At 38.2% G+C, this 20053-nt stretch overlaps 1 protein-coding gene across 1 annotated transcript in view; it reads left to right on the top strand.

The window, feature by feature from the left end:
- Positions 1 to 20053, top strand: part of LOC306871541 (LHFPL tetraspan subfamily member 7 protein-like) — a 159959-nt gene that overhangs the window by 74829 nt on the left and 65077 nt on the right. The window contains exon 2 of the mRNA XM_079419558.1: positions 226 to 364. Within this exon, the coding sequence (XP_079275684.1) occupies positions 226 to 364 (139 nt within the window). The remainder of the gene's footprint in view (positions 1 to 225; positions 365 to 20053) is intronic.

Here is a 20053-nt window from a genome sequence, read left to right on the forward strand (position 1 = left end):
AGTTTGCCATGTGATGTTTCTGTTCAGTTTTTAATGCAGTTTTGATTTAAAATCTGTGGTTTTATCTTGATCTATTAAATCCAGTTGTGGCTAGATTAACTAATTTTATGAGAACAGAATTAAATTTGTATTGCATTAGTAAAAATCAATCAAGCCAGAAAGAGTTTGAACTCTTATAAGAGCAACAGTCTCTGTAAGTGTTTGTGTGTTGTGTGTGTGTTGCAGACAAGTGCGGTGCTATGTTCAGGTGGATGTGCTCTGCTGGCAGTCAGCTCCCTGCTGGCCATCATCACCATCTTCCTGCCCAGTGGAGCCTGTGAGAGGAGGATCTGCACATTGGCAGGATACATGCAGATGGCAGCAGGTTAGTGTCTGGCTTACTATCTGACCTCTGATCAGCTCTTAAACACCAGCCCTTTGAGGAACCATGCTGAGTAGCATTACATGACTGATCCTAGTCAGTAATACCCTAATCTGAGGTTTAGACGGGACCCCCACAAACCATTTGAGGCATATTCCACACAGAAATGGCAAGAACTTTCCAAAATTTTAGTAAAACCTAGTACTAGTCTTTAGTAAAGACTAGTAAAACCTCAACATATCTCTTTCTCACACTTCACTTTGAAGACTTTTCTCTTGGATCTTGTGATTTTGAGTACACACAACAGCAGAGATCTTCAGGTGGCGGCAGAGACCTCCTTCTCTCGCCTCCTCCTCTGATATCATGCGATACATGCTGGAGCTCTGCTAACTGCTTTGGGCGTCCCATCTGAATTCTGTTGTGTTGTCAAACATGTTTGAAGTGTATTGTTCATTTTTGGCAGAGCAGGGGAGGAATGATTTAATCTGATATGATGTGGAATAAATCACTTGAGGCCAAATTTAGGTAGCGCTTCATATTAAAAATGCAAAGTCTCATGTTACACCTTCATTAACTTACATGAAAGAGTTTATTCAAACACTATTTGCAATCCAGGCATAATATTTAGTGTGAGCAGATCCCTTCTGGGGGAATATAACAGGTTAAGCTGATTTTTGGAATATAGTTGCTGGTTCAATGTGGTCTAGCAGTAAGATAACAATGAAAAAAAAAAAAGATTTTGCTGCTTGTTTAATTTACTTAATGAGCTAAAGCAACACAATTGCTACTGTATGCTTTTTGTATTAACTAACTTAATTTTATTTGATTAGTCAACTTAAATATGTAAAACTGAAGTTTACTTAATCCATTTGTGTTGGGACTACATGAATCATTTTTGTTGTTTGGGTAGTGGTTTGTTAGTTCCCAACATGCTTTGAGTAAGGCTGAATCAGGAGAGTAAATGTTGAAATAAAAGGAATAGTTTACCCAAAATTAAGTTTTCAATAATTTTCACCCATAAGGCCATTTAAGATCAGAGTTTGTTTCTTAATTGGAACATATTTCAAGAAATGTAGCATTACATCATTTGCTCACAAATGGATCCTCTGCAGTGAATGGGTGCCGTCAGAATAAGAGCCTGAACATCTGATAAAACATCACAATCTACACGATACGAGTCCATCAGTTCACTAATAATATTATGGATAGAGGAATCATATTTTATAGCTGGAAGCAACTGTTTGAAGTTAAAAATATCTAAATTATTAATATGTCAAACACCAAGCTTTTCGCTTCACTAGGCGGTAATTGATGGACTGGAATCATGTGGATTATTTGTGGATTATTGTGTTTTTACCAACTGTTTGGACTCTCATTCAAGTGATGCAAGACTAAATTTCTCCAAATCTGTTCAGGTGAACAAACTCATCTAAATCTCAGATGACCTTAAGGTGAGTTCATTTTTTTAGCAAATTTTTATTTTTGGCGTAACTATTCCTTTGTGTTATTTTATGTGTTTTTGAGTAAATGGAAAGACCTGCTAATGTTCAATATTCTGTTATTTTTGACATTTAAAAGAGTTTTGTGGTTGCAACTGTGCTGAAGACTAGCTTAAAGGGATAGTTCACCCAAAAATGAAAATTCTGTCATTAATTACTCACCCTCATGTCGTTTCAAACCCGTAAGACCTTCGTTCATCTTCGGAACACAAATTTAGATATTTTTGATAAAATCGGAGATATTTTTGATAAAATCGGTCTAACCCTCCATAGACAGCAAGGGAACTACCACGGTCAAAACACAGAAAGGTAGTAAGGACATTGTTAAAATAGTCCATGTGACAGCAGTGGTTGCGTAATGTTATGAAGCTACGATATGCGCAAAGAAAAATAATGACTTTATTCAACGATTTCTTCTCTTCAGGGTCAGTCCACCACCATTTCATCTTGGAACTCGCTTGAATGGTGGCAGACTGAGCCGGAAGAGAAAAAATCATTGCATAAAGTCATATTTTTGTTTGCGTTGTGCACGAAAAGTATTCTCGTAGCTTTCTCGTAACACAAAAAGCAATGTGCCTTGAACATGGTAGTTGAGTTGTTAGACTGTTGGTCTAGCCAATCAACTACGCAGACCCATTTAGGCCAACTATTGACTATTGAAACCATCAAAATCTGGGATTTCTTGCAGGGTTGATTTGTTATTCCATATGGCAGGGGCTATGTAATTCACGATTTTGGTTGCTATTTCCCAGACATTTCCTTCATACCCACACCCCCTCTGCCATAATTAGACAGATATTTTCTGAACATGGAGAATTTTGAAACTGAACAGCCCATCCATCTGAAGCACTTTGTTGCAGAGCGCATCAATCACAAAAGCTAAATTAGAATAAATAAATAAAGAAAAGTGTTTGCTCTCGACTCTGGTTGCTAGGCGACGACCATTGGCAGAATGTTGGGATGGAACGGTGAGGGCACTCTGAGATTTAGTGGCCGCAGTAAAAAGACAATTACAGCCTTTTAACACAGGTCAGCGGTTCAGGGGTGGCCACATGCCTTGTGTAGCACCGGCCTTCATTCAACAGGCAAATACTTCTATAAACAACACCATCCTAGATAACTACTTGCACAAAAAGCAATTACAAGCACTCGAGCCTAATAAATATTATGTTTATATGTCAGGAACATGTATATTCGGAGCACTGATTTCCAGTATGTCCTAGATATTCTTGAGGCCTTGAAAGTTTTTATTGGTGTTGGGAATACGGTACATTTAAATGCTTGTTATAATTGAGCCTTTGGGCTCTACATTGATCATTACAGAGAAACCTTAAATAATTTTAACAGCAGAGAATAAGTGCCTCATGCTGATATATTTCCCTGTTCTAATTAGAAAGTAATGATATTTCCATAAAGGTACTGTAATAATGGAGAATGTAAAAGGGCACAGACTGCATTGGGCACAGAGAGCATCGATTGAAGCATCTTTTCAAGGGTAAGACACTAGTGATCAACTTCAGCTCTGATAGATGCCCTCTTCCAAACAGACAGCCCTGCAAACAAAACCAGCCTTTCAGCATGATTTCACACTGCAATATTTGCCAAAAGCCCTTTTCAAGAAAGTTTTCTCTCTTTTTTGCTGTAGTTGTAGAAAGTTCGTAAATTAATAAGCCTCTAAAGTTTCTATGTGTTTGCTTGAAGGCAAACGACATATACCTAATTATTTTTAATATTTTATGTGCTGTTTTGCTTACTGAAAAACATTCTCTTATCGTTTGCTTTGAGAGCATGAGCAGATATTACTTTTTGCCAGTCAGACTGCCAAACTGTAACAAACAACAAAACAGATATATAGTTAGACTCTAACACTCAGTGTTTCCCATTCAACAGCTTACAGGGGGTTTTGAATTCACTGTTAGTTCTTTTTAAAGGAAAGATTCTCTGTGATTTCAGTCTGTTAAAATTTATGAAAGGCAAAAAACTAATTTGTCTGAGAAGAACTGACAGAATCTGTTGTGAAAGATTGTTAAATGATATCCAGGATTATATTTTTATAGGTAGACTATAGTATCGGCCAGTCCTGGATATGTATGGGCAGACATTGGATATTTAATTGTTTTTCTCTATTTTAAAGGAACACTCCACTTTTTTTGAAAATAGTTAGTTTTACCGTTTTTAAATCCATTCAGCCGATCTCTGGGTCTGGTGGTAGCTCTTTTAGCGTATCTTAGCATAGATCATTGAATCTAATTAGACCATTAGCAATGATATTGCGCAGCACCTGAAAATAGTCCCCAGCTATATTATAACTAGTTACCTAGCTGGGGACTACTTTCAGGCGCTGTGTAATATCATTGCGCCTGCTGCACCCACGGTACGGCTGCAAAGTTCCTTGATTATTACGCTGGAATGAGAGTATAGTTCCTAGCCATATCAGCCTAGAAAATTGCAACTTTTCATTTTCCGTCAATCTTAGTACACGATGCAACTATAGATGAGTCAAGTTTTAAATAGGAAAAATATCTAAACTCTTTGGTCATTTTTGAGTGAGATGCTAATGGTCTAATCAGAGTCAATGATCTATGCTAAGCTACGCTAAAAGTGCTACCGCCAGACCCGGAGATCGGCTGAATGGATTTGAAAACGGTAGAACTCAACTGTTTAACACTTGGGGGAGTTGGAAAATGAGCCTATTTTCAAAAAAAGTGGTGTGTTCCTTTTTAAGATTTAGGTAGTAATTTAGCATAAAGTCTTCTGAGTTGGTGTGTGTATAGTTTTGAATGTGTTTTCTTTTATTTAATCAAACCATATCAGTTGTTGGGCAGAATTTCAATATCAGAACACATTCCTACAAATATTTGTGAAATATTCCACTCCTTAAAGACAAGATCTGTGCCGAAGACATGAAAACTCAATTCTTGAGGTCCTTGCACACTGAGTCCTAAATTTTCGTATGTGTTTTTTCCATAGTCATCATCCTAAATATTTGTCATGCACAGAAACCTTGCACACGGAGTCCGATGCGTATTAATTCATCCGTTGCAAAAAAAAATCACAAAATAATACAAAATGAAGCATTTTTTTCTCTGCATATAGAAAACTTACTAAAAGAGATTTGGATTTGACTTGGAGTTTTCAGCCAGTTTTGTATTGTTACAGTGATTGTGGTCTAAGTAATTGAACAATGTGTAGCCTTATATTTGGTTTGTGCTACCTGCACCTTGATATCAGTGTTTATTTGACAGCTCCAGGGCTTTTATGAAAACCACTTCCACACTTGTGTATTACTTCTCATGGATACTCTGATCAAGCACAGTGCATTTTGGGTGTTGAAGTCTTCCTACCTTTTTCCACCACAGGTCTTTTTCTCTGTTTTCTCTAATCGTGTAGCATTGACAAAAAAAAAAATCATGTTTCTAAATAGACAACCAAAGTATAATAAAACCCCTTTTGACTGTGGTGAATTAGTGAATAGTGAATAGTGAAATAGTGAATAGTGTGAAGTGACATACAGCCAAGTATGGTGACCCATACTCGGAATTCGTGCTCTGCATTTATCCCATCCAAAGTGCACACACACAGCAGTGAACACACACACACACACCGTGAACACACACCCGGAGCAGTGGGCAGCCATTTATGCTGCGGCGCCCGGGGAGCAGTTGGAGGTTCGGTGCCTTGCTCAAGGGCACCTCAGTCGTGGTATTGAGGGTGGAGAGAGCGCTGGACATTCACTCCCCCCACCTACAATCCCTGCCGGCCCGAGACTCGAACCCGCAAGCTTTGGATTACGAGTCCAACTCTCTAACCATTAGGCCACAACTTCCCCACAATTACTGCTTTAAGACATGACTTGGCCTTCAAAGACTTGAAACTGGACTTGAACTACAAAAACTTGTAAACAATTCTTCTGTGTTGATCAAGTTTAGATGTTGGTTAGCTACTAATGTGTCAGATTTTCTCCATGTCTTTCATCTGTCTGTGTTTCCTGTATTTAGATTAATTATTTTAGAAAGCAATGAATCACATTTACCACCGATGCAATATAAACCATCTCATAAGCATCGGAGAGTCTGCCGTTTTGTCTATATTATGTCCCACACACGGGTAAGAAAAACAACTGTCTAGTTTGCAAACTCAGTGTAATTTTAGAGCAGCACACGTAATAAGAAATTTTACTCTGGTGTGTTCACTTTGTTCTCTGTATTTTCATAAACGGGGGTTATTTTATAGCTAAAATATGGATGAGAAGATCACAGGAGAGAGTGTTTGTTTGCTGATGTGAAAAGAGGGAACTGAAGTATAATGGCCCTGTGAAAACAATGAAGGTATTATGCAGAGGAAATGATAGCAGAGCTGCATTTAATGTGATGGCAACTGCAGTTATTCACAACAAACAAGAGCCTCTTATGGCACTCAGTGATTCCTCTGTGTGTGTGATTGTTAATTTGATGATATATACATGCCACACATGGAGTTCACAGAGGTAATTTTCTTTAAAGCACACCGGAGTGAGTGAACTGAATGTAAAAGTGAGTGGAGAGAATATTGAATCAATCACCTTGTGACCTTTCTTTCACGTTCTTGGTGAGTCCCTGATAAATTTACACCCTTCTTCAATGCCAGACTTGTAAAAGATCTGAGAGAATTCGCCTTGACTGAAAACTGAAAGAGAAAAAAGAAACTAAGAGAAAAATGATAAATGATGTAAGATGTTTACAGGAATGTCTTGATGGAAATGTTGAGTTGCGTGATCTGCTTCTTCAGGTTGTTAGTTATGGTTGAGCAGTCTTCTGGATGTCTGTCTGCCCTCCTGTGTGAAATTAAATGGATGGTCACAGAACACAGTGTCCAGTGTGTGTGAACCTGGCCAGGAAGGTCTCTGTGGGTGTGTGAGAGTGAGTGTGTGCTCCTCTGGGTCAGGTTGTGTGAACCAGGCATACTTACAGCTTTGACCCATTTGCAGTTTCTCCGAAGATATAGAGACTGAGTTAAAGAGAGTGGGAAAACCATACTGTCTTGCTAATAAATTATGATTCCTGATATAAGCAGTCTAATGGAAAAGTATGTCTCTCTGTCTCTCTCTCTCTGTTAATATACAGTGTTGGTTTTTGTTTCTGTATTGGGCTGTAGCTCGAATAGTGTATTGTACTTTATTACTGCCCTTCATTATGACGCTGTCCCCGGACAGCGTGAGGAGGTCCCTCAGCAGGATCAATGCACGCAAAGCTCCGGGTCCTGACAACATTCCTGGGCGTGTACTGAGAGACTGTGCAGTGGAACTCACTGATGTCTTCACAGACATCTTCAACATCTCGCTAAATCAGGCCGTTATCCCCACATGCTTCAAAGCTACCACCATCATTCCAGTCCCGAAGAAGTCATCTCCATCCTGTTTCAATGACTACCGTCCAATAGCACTCACTCCTATTCTCATGAAGTGCTTTGAACGGCTAGTCATGCACCACATCAAGTCTGTCCTCCCCCCCTCACTTGACCCCTTCCAGTTTGCATATAGGTCCAACCGCTCGACCGATGATGCCATCGACACTGCCCTCCACCCAGCCCTCACACATCTTGACAAAAAAGACTCATATGTCAGGATGCTGTTCATAGACTTCAGTTCAGCATTCAACACAATCATCCCTCAACAGCTCACATACAAACTGGCCCAGCTGGGGCTCAACACCTCTCTGTGCAACTGGCTGTTGGACTTCCTGACCGGGAGACCTCAAGCAGTACGGGTTGGCAGTAACACATCCAGCACCATCACACTGAACACTGGGGCCCCCCAAGGATGTGTGCTGAGCCCCCTCCTCTTCACTCTGCTGACCCACGACTGCACACCGTCACACAACTCTAACCTGATCATTAAGTTTGCGGATGACACAACTGTGGTGGGTCTCATCAGCAACAGAGATGAGACAAACTACAGGAGCGAGGTGAGCCGCCTGGCCGGGTGGTCCAGTGACAACAATCTCTGAATGTGGAGAAGACGAAGGAGATTGTTGTTGACTTCAGGAGAGTACACACTCAGCATGCCCCTCTGACCATCAACGGTGCGACTGTGGAGAGAGTGAGCAGCACCAAGTTCCTGGGTGTACACATCACAGAGGACCTCTCCTGGACTAACAACACTGTAGCACTGGCCAAGAAAAGCACAGCAGCATCTCTACTTCCTCCGCAAACTCAGAAGAGCCAGAGCCCCGACCCCCATCATGTGCAGCTTCTACAGAGGCACCATCGAGAGCATCCTAACCAGCTGCATCACTGTGTGGTATGGCGCTTGCAACGCATCCTGCCGCAAGTCACTTCAGCGCATAGTGAGAGCAGCTGAGAAGATCGTTGGTGTCTCTCTCCCCTCCCTCCAGGACATCTACAGCACCCGTCTCACCCGCAAAGCCCTCCGCATTGCAGGTGATCCCACCCACCCGACACACAGCTTCTTCAGTCTGCTGCCATCAGGGAGGAGACTGCGGAGTCTCCAGGCGAGGACCAGCAGACTGAAGGACAGCTTCATACATCAGGCTGTCAGGAAGCTGAACTCCCTCCCATCCCTGCCCCCCCTCCCCTCTTTTTACCCCATACAACACTGAACTCTGACACTATGAGACCCCCCCACCCCCACCTACTTACAAACTGTGACCAGCACCTCTCACTTGTGCAGCATTGGACTGATCACTACCTCATCAAGCATTGACTGCAAACTACCTCCTCGGATAGTCTCATAAAAAGACTGTTCTCCTGTCAATTTAACAGACTGACAAGCTCTTTTTGCACTACACACATATCTGCACAGTTTTTGTTTTATTTAACTGGTTTGCACTATCTATTCTGCCATGTGCCTTATGTCACTTTATCTATCTTTTTTATTTTTCTACAATGTCCTCAGACTGACAAGCTCTTTTTGCACTACACATATATCTGCACAGTTTTGGTTTATTTAACTGGTTTGCACTCCATCTATTCTGCCATGTGCCTTATGTCACTTTATCTATCTTTTTTATATTTTTATTTTTCTACAATGTTCTCAGATTGATAAGCTCTTTTTGCACTACAAATATATCTGCACAGTTTTGTTTTTATTTAACTGGTTTGCACTATCTGCCATGCGCCTTATGCCACTTTATCTATTTCTTAATTTTTTTTCTACAATGTCCTTACTTGTATAGCTATAGAGTTGTATGTACATATGTTTAAACCATATTATCTGTATTTGAACGTGTTTAATGTTAACTGTTTACACCAAGGGTCTGAGGGTAACGCAATTTCAATTCTCTGTATGTATGTGCTGTACATGTGGAAGAATTGACAATAAAGCAGACTTGACTTGACTTGACTTGACAATAATTTGATCTTCTTTTTAAGAATTATATGAAGATGTGAATTTGTAAATTTAGCAAAATACAATGATTCCACAGCTTAACCCAACCTAATTCTTTTTTTTTTTGTCACTACATTATTCCCATACTTTATTTAGCATTATTTTGTGGGTTTTAATGAATTAACTTTTTTTTTTTTTTTTTATATATAAATTGTTTAAGAGAGTGGGAATGCACCAATCTAAAATGTTTGGCCGATACTGATTTGTTCATGCTATAGTCAATAACTAAATGATAAATGATTTTGACTACTATATAAATGTATATTACATTTTGTCTGAATAAATTAAAACACTAAAAATAAAAAGTTTGTTTTGCAATTTAGGCATCAATTTTAATGGAAAATTTAAAATATTTTAAGTATATAACATGTATGTTCATTATGGGATTTTCTAAATATGTAACTGTGTTAGTAAAGAGCTTACATGACAGCATGGGTAAACTAATTAGCAAAATTGATTATCAGATATCAACCAATACCATTATAACATAATGAGTATTGAGTAGGTGTATACAAAGTTAAATTCTATTGTAATCATTTGTTCATCTTAACTAGACATATGCTTAGACAACAGAAAAAAATAAAACAGAAAACATTTATTGGTCAGGTTGTTTATCTCTGTAAATTATGTAAATTTTCTATGATACTATCAGGGTACATCCTCTCCACTGGGTAGAAGAGTGTACAGGCACTCTGTGATCCTGCTTCTGTCTGCAGAGTCTCCTGGGATGTATTTAGCTAGAGATGGAAGTGCATTGATGTCAGGCAAAATGTTCACATTTGGCTGGTTGCCCTGACAATCTGATGCTGGTGATACCAAAGAGAATCGTTCCATCCTTTCTCTCTTTCACAGCAGGCAACTGCAGTAAAGCTGATGTGTTTGTCGAATTTTAAATACTTTCTTCTGTCCGAAGAAAATACTTCACTCAGAACTAAAAAAAAAAAAAAACTTGTGTTGTGGAACGCAACATAAGAATGTTTTGAAGAATATTCATGCTGCTCTTTTTTACTAAATACTACCATTTTACTATAAAATACAACCACCTAATACTCTTTACCATACTAAACAGTGACCAGTAGCGACCAATGACATCAGTTTGTCCAAACAATGGATGACAGGAATCCTTACAAAAAGAAGTACACTTTAGCATACTTTTAAATAGAGCACTTATTACATAATAGTTAGGTTTGAACTGAATATATTATTTTCAGACATTTAATTGCATGTTAATTGCAGTTGAATGGTATGTATTAGGGGAGAATGCTTTTTGAGAACACTTTGACTTTCTCAGTTTGAGTAAATCCACATTGGGTTCAGAGTAGAATTTTTTGTCCACATAAATTTCACACTTATCTGTTACAAATATGTGGTTTTGTTTCATAATTACAGTGTATATTTTTTTATTTATCTACCCCTATTTATCTTCATGGAAGTGAAATGTGACAACATGCCCCATGTTGGGCGGGGCACATTGTAAAATCTGTACCCTGTATACAACTGTAGTTTATATTTACACTGAATGCAATTAGCTGAACTTTAGAGTGCATTTTTGAGCCACTTAAGTAGGACTATCTATATATGTAATTTTACAATTACTTCTATTGTCTTTGAAATTTGCTTAAAGTATACTGCCAAATATACTGACAAGCATTTAAAGCTGCAGTCAGTAAATTGTGCCTCTGTCACAATCTCTGTTTGAAACATGCAATTGTAGTTATTTGTGGAAATTAGGCCTGGGCGATATATTGCATGCGCATCTCGTCAGTAAAGCTGGTTCCTTGATTAACGCTACATCTCCATCAGCTGTTTTCAAATGGAGCGGCATTTAATACACGAAGCTGTAGTTCACTGACAAGCTACGCAATATCGCGTTAGTTCCAAGAGGAATGCCTTTCCCTAGACACAATTAATATTGATATTTGCACAATATTTACACTTGCAGAAATAAAGGCTACATTTGTTTACATTATCGCCCAGCCCTAGTGGAAATAACTTTTTTTTTTACGTCTGTGCTCCTCAGAGCGCAGATGAATCTAGTTTTGAAGAGTAAGTGTGACTGTCAGTCACTGCACCGGTGTGGATATTCACTGTACTTCGCAATCACAGATTCTACGTCTTGGAAGTATGACTACGTCTTGGAAAAATTTTCACCAAAAAATGTCATCTGAACAAGTAACATGTCTGCCACTTTTGTTCTGACCAACTGAGAAAAAAAGCATTACAATACATTGCGCTAACAATAAATCTAAAACGATAAATGATCGTTTAGCTCATATCACATCAAACCATGCAAATGATTATTATTGTTAGAATTTCTCAAAAGGTTAATGTTAACAACATCAGCATTGCATGACTGTGTATTTAGTGTGTATTAGTGTTACCTGTAGACTATGGGTGAATCTCCAGTTGTCACTGATGATTGTTGTGTGGACCTTTCTGGATTACAATTCGCGTTTAAAATGATAAATTTAATTATTCCAGCTGCTGTGAGAAAAGGCTACACTCTAAAAAAATACTAGGTTAAATACAACCCAGCGCTGAGTAAAATATGGACAAACCCAGCGATTGGGCTGTTTTCAACCAACAGTTGGGTGAAATGTTTAACCCAACCTTTTGGGCAGTAACCCAACCGCTGGGTCAAAACAACCCAATCGCTGTATCTAAGCCAGCATTTTTTTTTTTGTGTGTGTATTAATGATCCGCCACCTGCAGCATCCTCACGTGTGATATAGCCTACTAATCAGGACCCCTTCTTTATGTTTACGGACGTGACGTAATGATACAAAGACGAATGGTGGCAAGCTTGTATTTCCTGTGAAAACCTACCAGTACCACTCAGATTAGAAAACATTATTACAAGCTTACAGGCTAAGGTAAGGAGATGGGTAAGGTAAGGCTGGTTATGTACTTGCCCAAAAAATGATTTTGTATAATTTTTTAACCAAAAAAATTTGGAGCTTTAAGGTAAACTAAAATATAATTCAATGTTACTTCTATTGGAACTTTTATGTCATCTACACATTCATACAATTAAGCACACTTCTTTTTCACTATGTTAGTGATCATTTGTGCAGCTCAGTTCAGTAATGCTAAAATCAAATACAGCTGGTTAAAAAAAAATCAAAGCTGTTGTTTTTGACCATAACAATCACAATGAACTGAGTCTCTTTGCTGTAATCAAGCATATTTACTGTAATTCTGTACTATCAGCATGAAACAAAACACTGTTTGCAGTCTGGCACATGCCTGTTATGCTTATTAGTCTTATTAGTGGTGATTGCAGGATTCCCAGTTCTAATTATTACCAGTTTCAGTGCAAAACCTAATCTCTTATTCTCTCTTTTGTTATCTCTCTCGTAAAATATTTCTGTTGCACAGTGTGAGTTGTTCTTCTCACTCTTTTTCCCCACTTCAGTTGGCCTTCCTCTTTTGATTCATCTCTCTGGAAATAAAGAGTAAAAAGACACTGATCTTTCTGCCTCTGCTCCATCGCTCTTAAAAGAATGTTGTTATGCCGAGGAGACCATAGACCGCAGTGTCAGCTCTCCCCAGGGCCCACGGGAACGCACAGCTACATGAACATACGACCAGTTCAGACTTTCATCAACATCACTGCAGGACTGAGGTTGCTTGAGGACTGATTTGATCTTATTCAGAACAAGTTGTTTTCCTGCAAACACACCAGTTAAACCCCAGTAGGTACTGTATCAGTCGAACCTTCCTATAGTAAGTGTCATCCAATCAGACATTGATGACATCACAGTCAGACATTAAAGAGGCTCTGGCAGTCAGACCGATTGGCGGAAATGCAGTTTCTTTGAATATCTCAGACAAAGGTAATGAGGGCTGTGGGATATTCGTAATGAGACAGGGGAGTTATTCAGTGTGCTCCTGCAGTCCATGGCGGAGCTCACACATAGAGGAGAAAAGTAATTGTGTACATTTGTATGTGTGTATTTGTAAGAGAGAATGTGTGTGACAAGCTCTGTATTAAATGGAAAGATCTATCTGTTAGCTTTCCCATTCATCTCTAAGGCCAGTATTTGCGTGCAGGTTTATTCAGGCAGTAACCTAAGGCGTAAATTGGTTTCTTAAACTTTGGTAAAAAATTTTGAGACATCTGCCGTGTTAACAAAAGACATCCAGGTAAACATCACTCACACTAAGAATTTTTGAGTAATTTTGTAATGGAATTCTATTGTACTTCTTATTGAATATTGCACAGTATATGCTGTATACTGCCTAAAATATACAAAATTAGAATTAAAACACAAACTATTGTATTAATTATTGTATTAAATGCCATTGTATTCTATTAAATTAGTTTATTAGCAAAATGTTAAATTTGCTTGCATTTAAGACTCCAAGGGCCCTGACCAGAGAGGGGCCCCAACACAGACCGTCCATAAAACTATGCTGCGTTACAAAATGACAGCAGAGCACTTTTACCACAGAGCATGATTTATAAACAAATACATTTTAATGTATGCATCACATAACCAGCTCTATATGTATTTGATTTTCTGACGCAGTAAACTTGTTCGGGAGCTCACCTGATACGAGCGCTAGGGTACAAGTCCTGTAAAACTCAATTGGACAAAAACATGTAGAAGCAAGCAAAAATGGCATGGTTGCTTCAGTAAATGTATTTTTATCTCACATTTGCTTTTGTTGACACTATTAGTTAGGTTTAGGCTGGGGCTAGTGTAGGGGGTATGATATTTTAAAAGCATTAACCTTTTAGTGATACTCACCATCATGTAATTTCCGAACTGCTATGATCCTGTACGTGCATGAACCAAATTTAAATGTTATCTGTTTCGGAGATAACTGAATGTGCTTTTTAGCGCCACTCACTGGGCATTTCACTTTGAAACGGTCATGAATTGTGCAAAAAGCAACATTCTACTATAATTTTTGCAAAAATGTTGCCACAGGCACATATTTTTTTATGTTTCTGGCTTGGAAAATTATCATACTGTGCACAGTAACATACTACATACTGAAGTGTATTTGATAGGGACACAGAGCGTGTGTGTGTGTGTGTGTGTGTGATAGCTGCTTCCTCACTTCTCTCATATCTCAACTCTCTCTCTTTGAAAGTCTTGAGTTATGGTTGTCATTGGTTTCTTGTTTGCGGTTCAGGTTGTTGCAGGTTTGTTTCGTCATGCGTGCAACTGGAGCCGCAGTCCAGACCATAACACAAACAAATTCAGGGGAATACGATGAGCGACTGTCCTATGGTGACACGTTTGTTAAAGCGTGTGTGAATTAAGGCTGTTTGCATTCATTTGTTTGGCTAGCTTAGCTCATGTTTCATACTATGGATGACTAATTGGCCTTTGTGTCGAATGTGTGCAGTGAAAGACTGAGAGGCAGATGAGAGCGCCAGTTGAGTTATGATATGCATTCCTCTTGTTTGACTGTAATGTATTCAGTCACATCTCACTTCTGGTGCCTGAAGCTCACTGCACTGGGAGCCTAGAGACCATCCCTATCTCTCCCTGTCTATCCTTTGCTTCACCCTTTCTCTGAACATAATTCTTCTTGCCTTTAAAATTATAATTTTCACAATTTGTCCAACATCATTTCCTTTGTTTCGGTGGAATTATTCTTACATTTTATTTTCTCTCCTACTCAAATCATCAGTCATCTTGTGTTGTCTGTCTTTGTGTATCGTGCCTCGCTCCTTCTCCCTCTCATCCCTTGCTGTTCATTTTTGCGTGTGTATGCATGACTTCTCTTTTAATTTGAGATGTGTCCTATTCTCCTGTCCCAAAAACCCCTGTCTTCACTCATCTTCAGGAAAGACAGTTTACGCTCTATAAGAAGCATCAGTGGCTTAGCAGGGCTGTGTGTGCTGTTTGTTTATTCTGTTTGTGTACATGTTTGTGGATGAGAATATGGCAGTGGTAATAGGATTGCTGATGTACGTGATGTTTGTACTTTATTGATTGTGGCCAGAATACAACTGTAAGCAGCAGCGCTATGTTACTAAACACTCAAACCAGTTAAAACAATAATGTAATGCAATATTAGCTGATTGTTCATGTTTATGTCAGTTCTCATGTCATGAAGACATGGACATGGTCAGCAACATTTTTTGGACCATTCTCTGCAAAACCTAGAGATGAAATGCATGAAAATCCAAGTAGATCAGCAGTTTCTGAAGTAAATCAACTTAAATCAACTTCCTTTCCCATTCTGATGCTTGGGTTGAACTTCGGCAGGCAGATCATTTTGACCATGTCTGCATACCTAAATGCATTGAGTTGAGTTCAGAAACTCTTATTTGCTGCTTATAATAGTAAGGTAGTTGTTAGGTTTATGTACTGGGTAGGATTAGGAATGTAGAATATGGTCATGCAGAATATGTGCTTTATAAGTACCAATAAATGGTAATATTTTAATAATAGGAATGCTAATAAGTGCCTAGTTAATAGTGAGAATTGGTCCTTTACTAAAGTGTTACCAGTTTACCTACTAAAGTGGCCAGTGAGTCGATATATACAGTAGATGAAGAATGGCCAATCAAGCACAGTTAGCTGATGCTAATAATTTCAAAGGGAATGAAATATAGACCAGTTAATCTGGAATATACCCAATATTTTGAATCCAGCAACAACAGTGTGTTCATCTACAGTCTGTTTTAGTGTAACATGATTTACATATCAATTCCCATGCTCTCCGCTCTACATAGTGCACAAAATTAGATTTGGCCCATCATTGGCCCATCCCAAATCACAGTACGTTGAAAATAGCATGTGAAAGGTACCCAGATGGCATACGGTTTCCTGTGTATTTTTGACATGTGCTTTTGTGCATTGGCAAGTATTGACCACGGCCCTCTGCACAAATGGAGGAGTTTGTGACTGTTCTTGTTTAACTTTTTTCATTGATCAACACTAGAAACAAGCAGGCAGGATACAACAAAGAAGTATGTATATGCAAAGTCTTGGCTGCTTGAGAAACGCACTGCCTTTACTAGTTAGAAATGTTGTAGTTTTGCACTATGTTGTGCCCTTAGACCCCTCACTGAATCTGTTGAGCTAGCGTAGCAGCTGCTCGCAGTGTTAACTCTTGATGGCAGTGCTGGGAGTGATATGATGGTGCAGGGGCTGACCGTGTTCTATCAGTGCACAGCTCTATAAATAACAGAATGTCAGTCCTCCACCATTGCGTTCCTATAAATCTTTCATGCTCCGAGGGAAATTTCTGCACCTTGGATGCTGCACCTTGTCTTTTTTTTCTCATTTCTGCACCGGTTATTTTATGGCTGCCACATGAGGGGGAAGCATTTTGTGGAGAAGCCATTTCAAGTAGTCATGCTCTTCTGCTGCTCTCTTTACAGTTTTAGAGAGAGTTCACCCCAAAAGTTCACCCTAATTCCATCATTATTTACTCACCCTCATGTTGTTCCAAACTCGTATGACTTTGGTCACACTTTATTTTAAGGTCCAATACAGGAAGTATGTTCTTAAGTATTATTATTTTCATATTTCTTTAAAAAGTGTGCTGAAGAGTACTTGAGTACTCGACTCATTGAGTTTTAAATCAGTCATTTCATTCAAAAGAACCAACTCAAAAGAATTATTCATTCACTGATCCATCAATTCACTGATCCAATGATCCATGACAGTGGTTCTCAAGCTCACTGGATTTTCAAGCAGAAAAGGTTATTGTATCCTATTAACTAACTCATGAACTACGAATAATAACTATTCATTGGGATCAAATTGTAAACTTGATGTGTAAGTTACTGTCTTTGTCCCTAATAGATTGTTGTTCCTCTTTAACAGCTCTAGTCATTATGACAGCAGATGGTCTCTAGTGTACACATGAGATGAGATGACTGCACAAGTACCATACATGATGACTGACAGCATAGAGTTCACAGATGCGGGTACACCAGAGAGGAGGTCCCAACAACTCATCCTTGAATTCTGAGTGACAGTGAGGTTTTCCAGTGCCACTGTTTGCAGGACTGCTGCTGGGACACTCCATAGCCATATGTATTGACCCTTCACACTATATGATCCAGTAGTAATCTAGTCTTCTATACTATCATACACTATTAAATATTAGCTGAATCAATAGTATACTATTAACGAAAATTTCAACTGGTTAAAATTTTGTATTGGTTTGGTTCTTGTCTAGCCAGTTGGCCAGCATAGCCTTTTTTGTTTTTTGCCAGACTGTACATTTTAAATTTATTTGAAAAAAATTGAGTTCAACAGGTTCTTGAACAAGAAAAATATAGGAATGCACTTTTTAGGCAGATTTTGTCCATCTGGAATTATGGTTGTATCGTTGTTGTTTGCTACAGTAATTACAGCAATCTTATGTACTCATAAACACTGCAATATTCCATAAAACATATTTTTTTTAAATTTTGATTTCATGGTAACTTTAAAGGATGGTGGTTGAAATGGATGTAGGCACAGAACAAAGAAGTTGTGTTTTTGTTTTTCTTCCATCAGCCATTGTAATCTTTCTGCCCTAAAAACAGGCAAAGATTTCAATACCTGTAAGTTATAAAGTTCTCTGAATAAAGCAAGGTCATTCTGATATAAGTATACTCTCAGACGATTACATAAGCATTCTGCAGACACATACAAGATTCAGAACTAATATCAGAAAACAGATTAGACTGGCCTAAGGTGGTTAGCTAGACCTGCAAACTACGTTAGTCTGGTTTACACTGTTTTGTTTTTGTTTTTTAATTTGAAGTGTTGATTTAGTGCGAGAAATAACTATATGGAAATAAAACAAACAATATATTAACATACCAAGCCAATTTTATAATATCTGTTTAATTCTTTAACTCATATTTCATAGTGTACTGTAATAGATTATTTTAATTTGGGGGCTTTTCTCAGCAAATATTAATTTTAATTGTGTAATCAGGGTATCATGTAATTCAATTGATATAAAAAAAAATTCAAACCCTCACCCCCATTCCCCACCCGCCAAAAAATTGCTGAAATGTAATGACTAATCTACGCGATTACAGTCCATCAATTTTTATAATAACGAATTAAGACATTCTTAACTTCTTTTGTTGTCATCTCATTCCATAATATTGCTATCTCCAGGGAAGAAGCTGTCTTGTCTAAATAAGGAATATCCACAGATCAAGCACCTTTTGCGTTTACAAGCAAAAATAGTCCAAAACAGTTCTAAATAAATATTTTTCTCAATTTGACAAGAGGGCAGAAGGGGATGAACTTTTTTACTGGAAGAAGCATGATAATAGACTATGGTATTTTGGTCAGAAGCATGGTTTAAATGGTTTAAACGTATAATTAAAAAAAAACATGCAGCCTTTCAATTCACAAGGTGTTAATTGATAGTCTGGAGTCGTGTGGATCACCTATGCATTTACTTATAACCACTTAAGCGGTTGATATCTCTCATCTGAATCTTATGTGTTTTTCAGTAGCAATAGTGAACCTCTTAACTTGGTGCTCTTCTGCTGAACTTACTGTTGCCTTTGATCAAACGGTCTGAAGGTGTGCATTGTGATAGTTGATAGATTTGGACAGTTTGGAACAGGAATAGATAAAAAGAGCCTTCTCTAAGAAGGAGAAACAACATTAATTGTGTTTTTAGTGTCTTAACTAGGAAAGACAGACTCCCTGGAGACTGTATTACGCTTCAGAGGGAAGTCTGAGAGGTGGCTAATGGAGCTTACTGAGATGATAAAAGCATTTGTGTTGGTGTGTGTCTATATTTTGATATTATTGGTGTTAAAAGCTCTGCTACTGATCCTCATTTGTATTTTCAGCTCTCGGTGCACTAACACAGCGTGGAGCCACAGAGGAAGAGTGCATCTCTGTAAAGTCTGATATTTAAAAGCCTGTACACAACACACACAAGTGAAGCGGGTGAGTGTGTATGTGTCTGGAGCTGGCTGTGAGTTGGACCAGCAGGTGATTTGTAAACAGGAGAGATGATTTTATTAGAGCGTGCAACAAGATGTGAAGCGATTCTCTCTCTCTTGCTCAAACACACACAGGAAATGGCACGAAGAGAGAAGTCTTAATCGACTGATACATGGGTTGCATCCTCTCTTTGTTATAGGACACTGGATGGATGGATTTTGATGGCACTTCACTGAACATTGTGTATGGATGGATCTTCTGGACTTCTTGCCATTTAGTCATGTTTTGCTTTGGGATAAAGAGATTGTTTAGTCTGAGCTATTGTGGAAGAGATTAATATTTTTTGAATTTCTTTTTGGCGCTGCTTGAAGGAAAGTGCCAGAATTGAATTTGAGTGCAGAATGCAGAAATTTTGTTTGGCCAAAAAATGTCTTTCATTTGGGCCAGTGACCTGATGCTTTTTTTTTTTTTTTTTGTCCTATCTAGACTCTTAGAAAAGTCTGTAAAACATATGGATACCACGTTAATGTGCTCATTTTCTCTATTAATTGTGCAATGCACGAATTACAGTTTGCATTGTGTTGTGTTTTATGTTCAAAGGAAGGTGTCGATGTCTGAAAAATGAACATAATGGATACTTGTAAATGTACATGCTTGAAAACACTTCTTTTTGATGTTTTTAATAAAAATATTTTTTTGTTGTTTTTTTAGGGCATAAAGTCAATCACATTTTTTCAATTTGAAAAACCTACTCTGCACAAACAATATATCAAAAAGAAAATTATTATTAGGCCTAATTATTATTGTATTATATCGATGCCATAGCGATCTACAGCATAATACATGATGTAATTGTTTTTTTTGTTTAGTTTTTTCATGTGAAATACTCAGCTTTAGTAGTCTGTGCTCTGCTTGCATGGCCAGA

Source organism: Barbus barbus (assembly GCF_936440315.1).
Source record: "Barbus barbus genome assembly, chromosome: 6".
Lineage (NCBI taxonomy): Eukaryota > Metazoa > Chordata > Actinopteri > Cypriniformes > Cyprinidae > Barbus > Barbus barbus.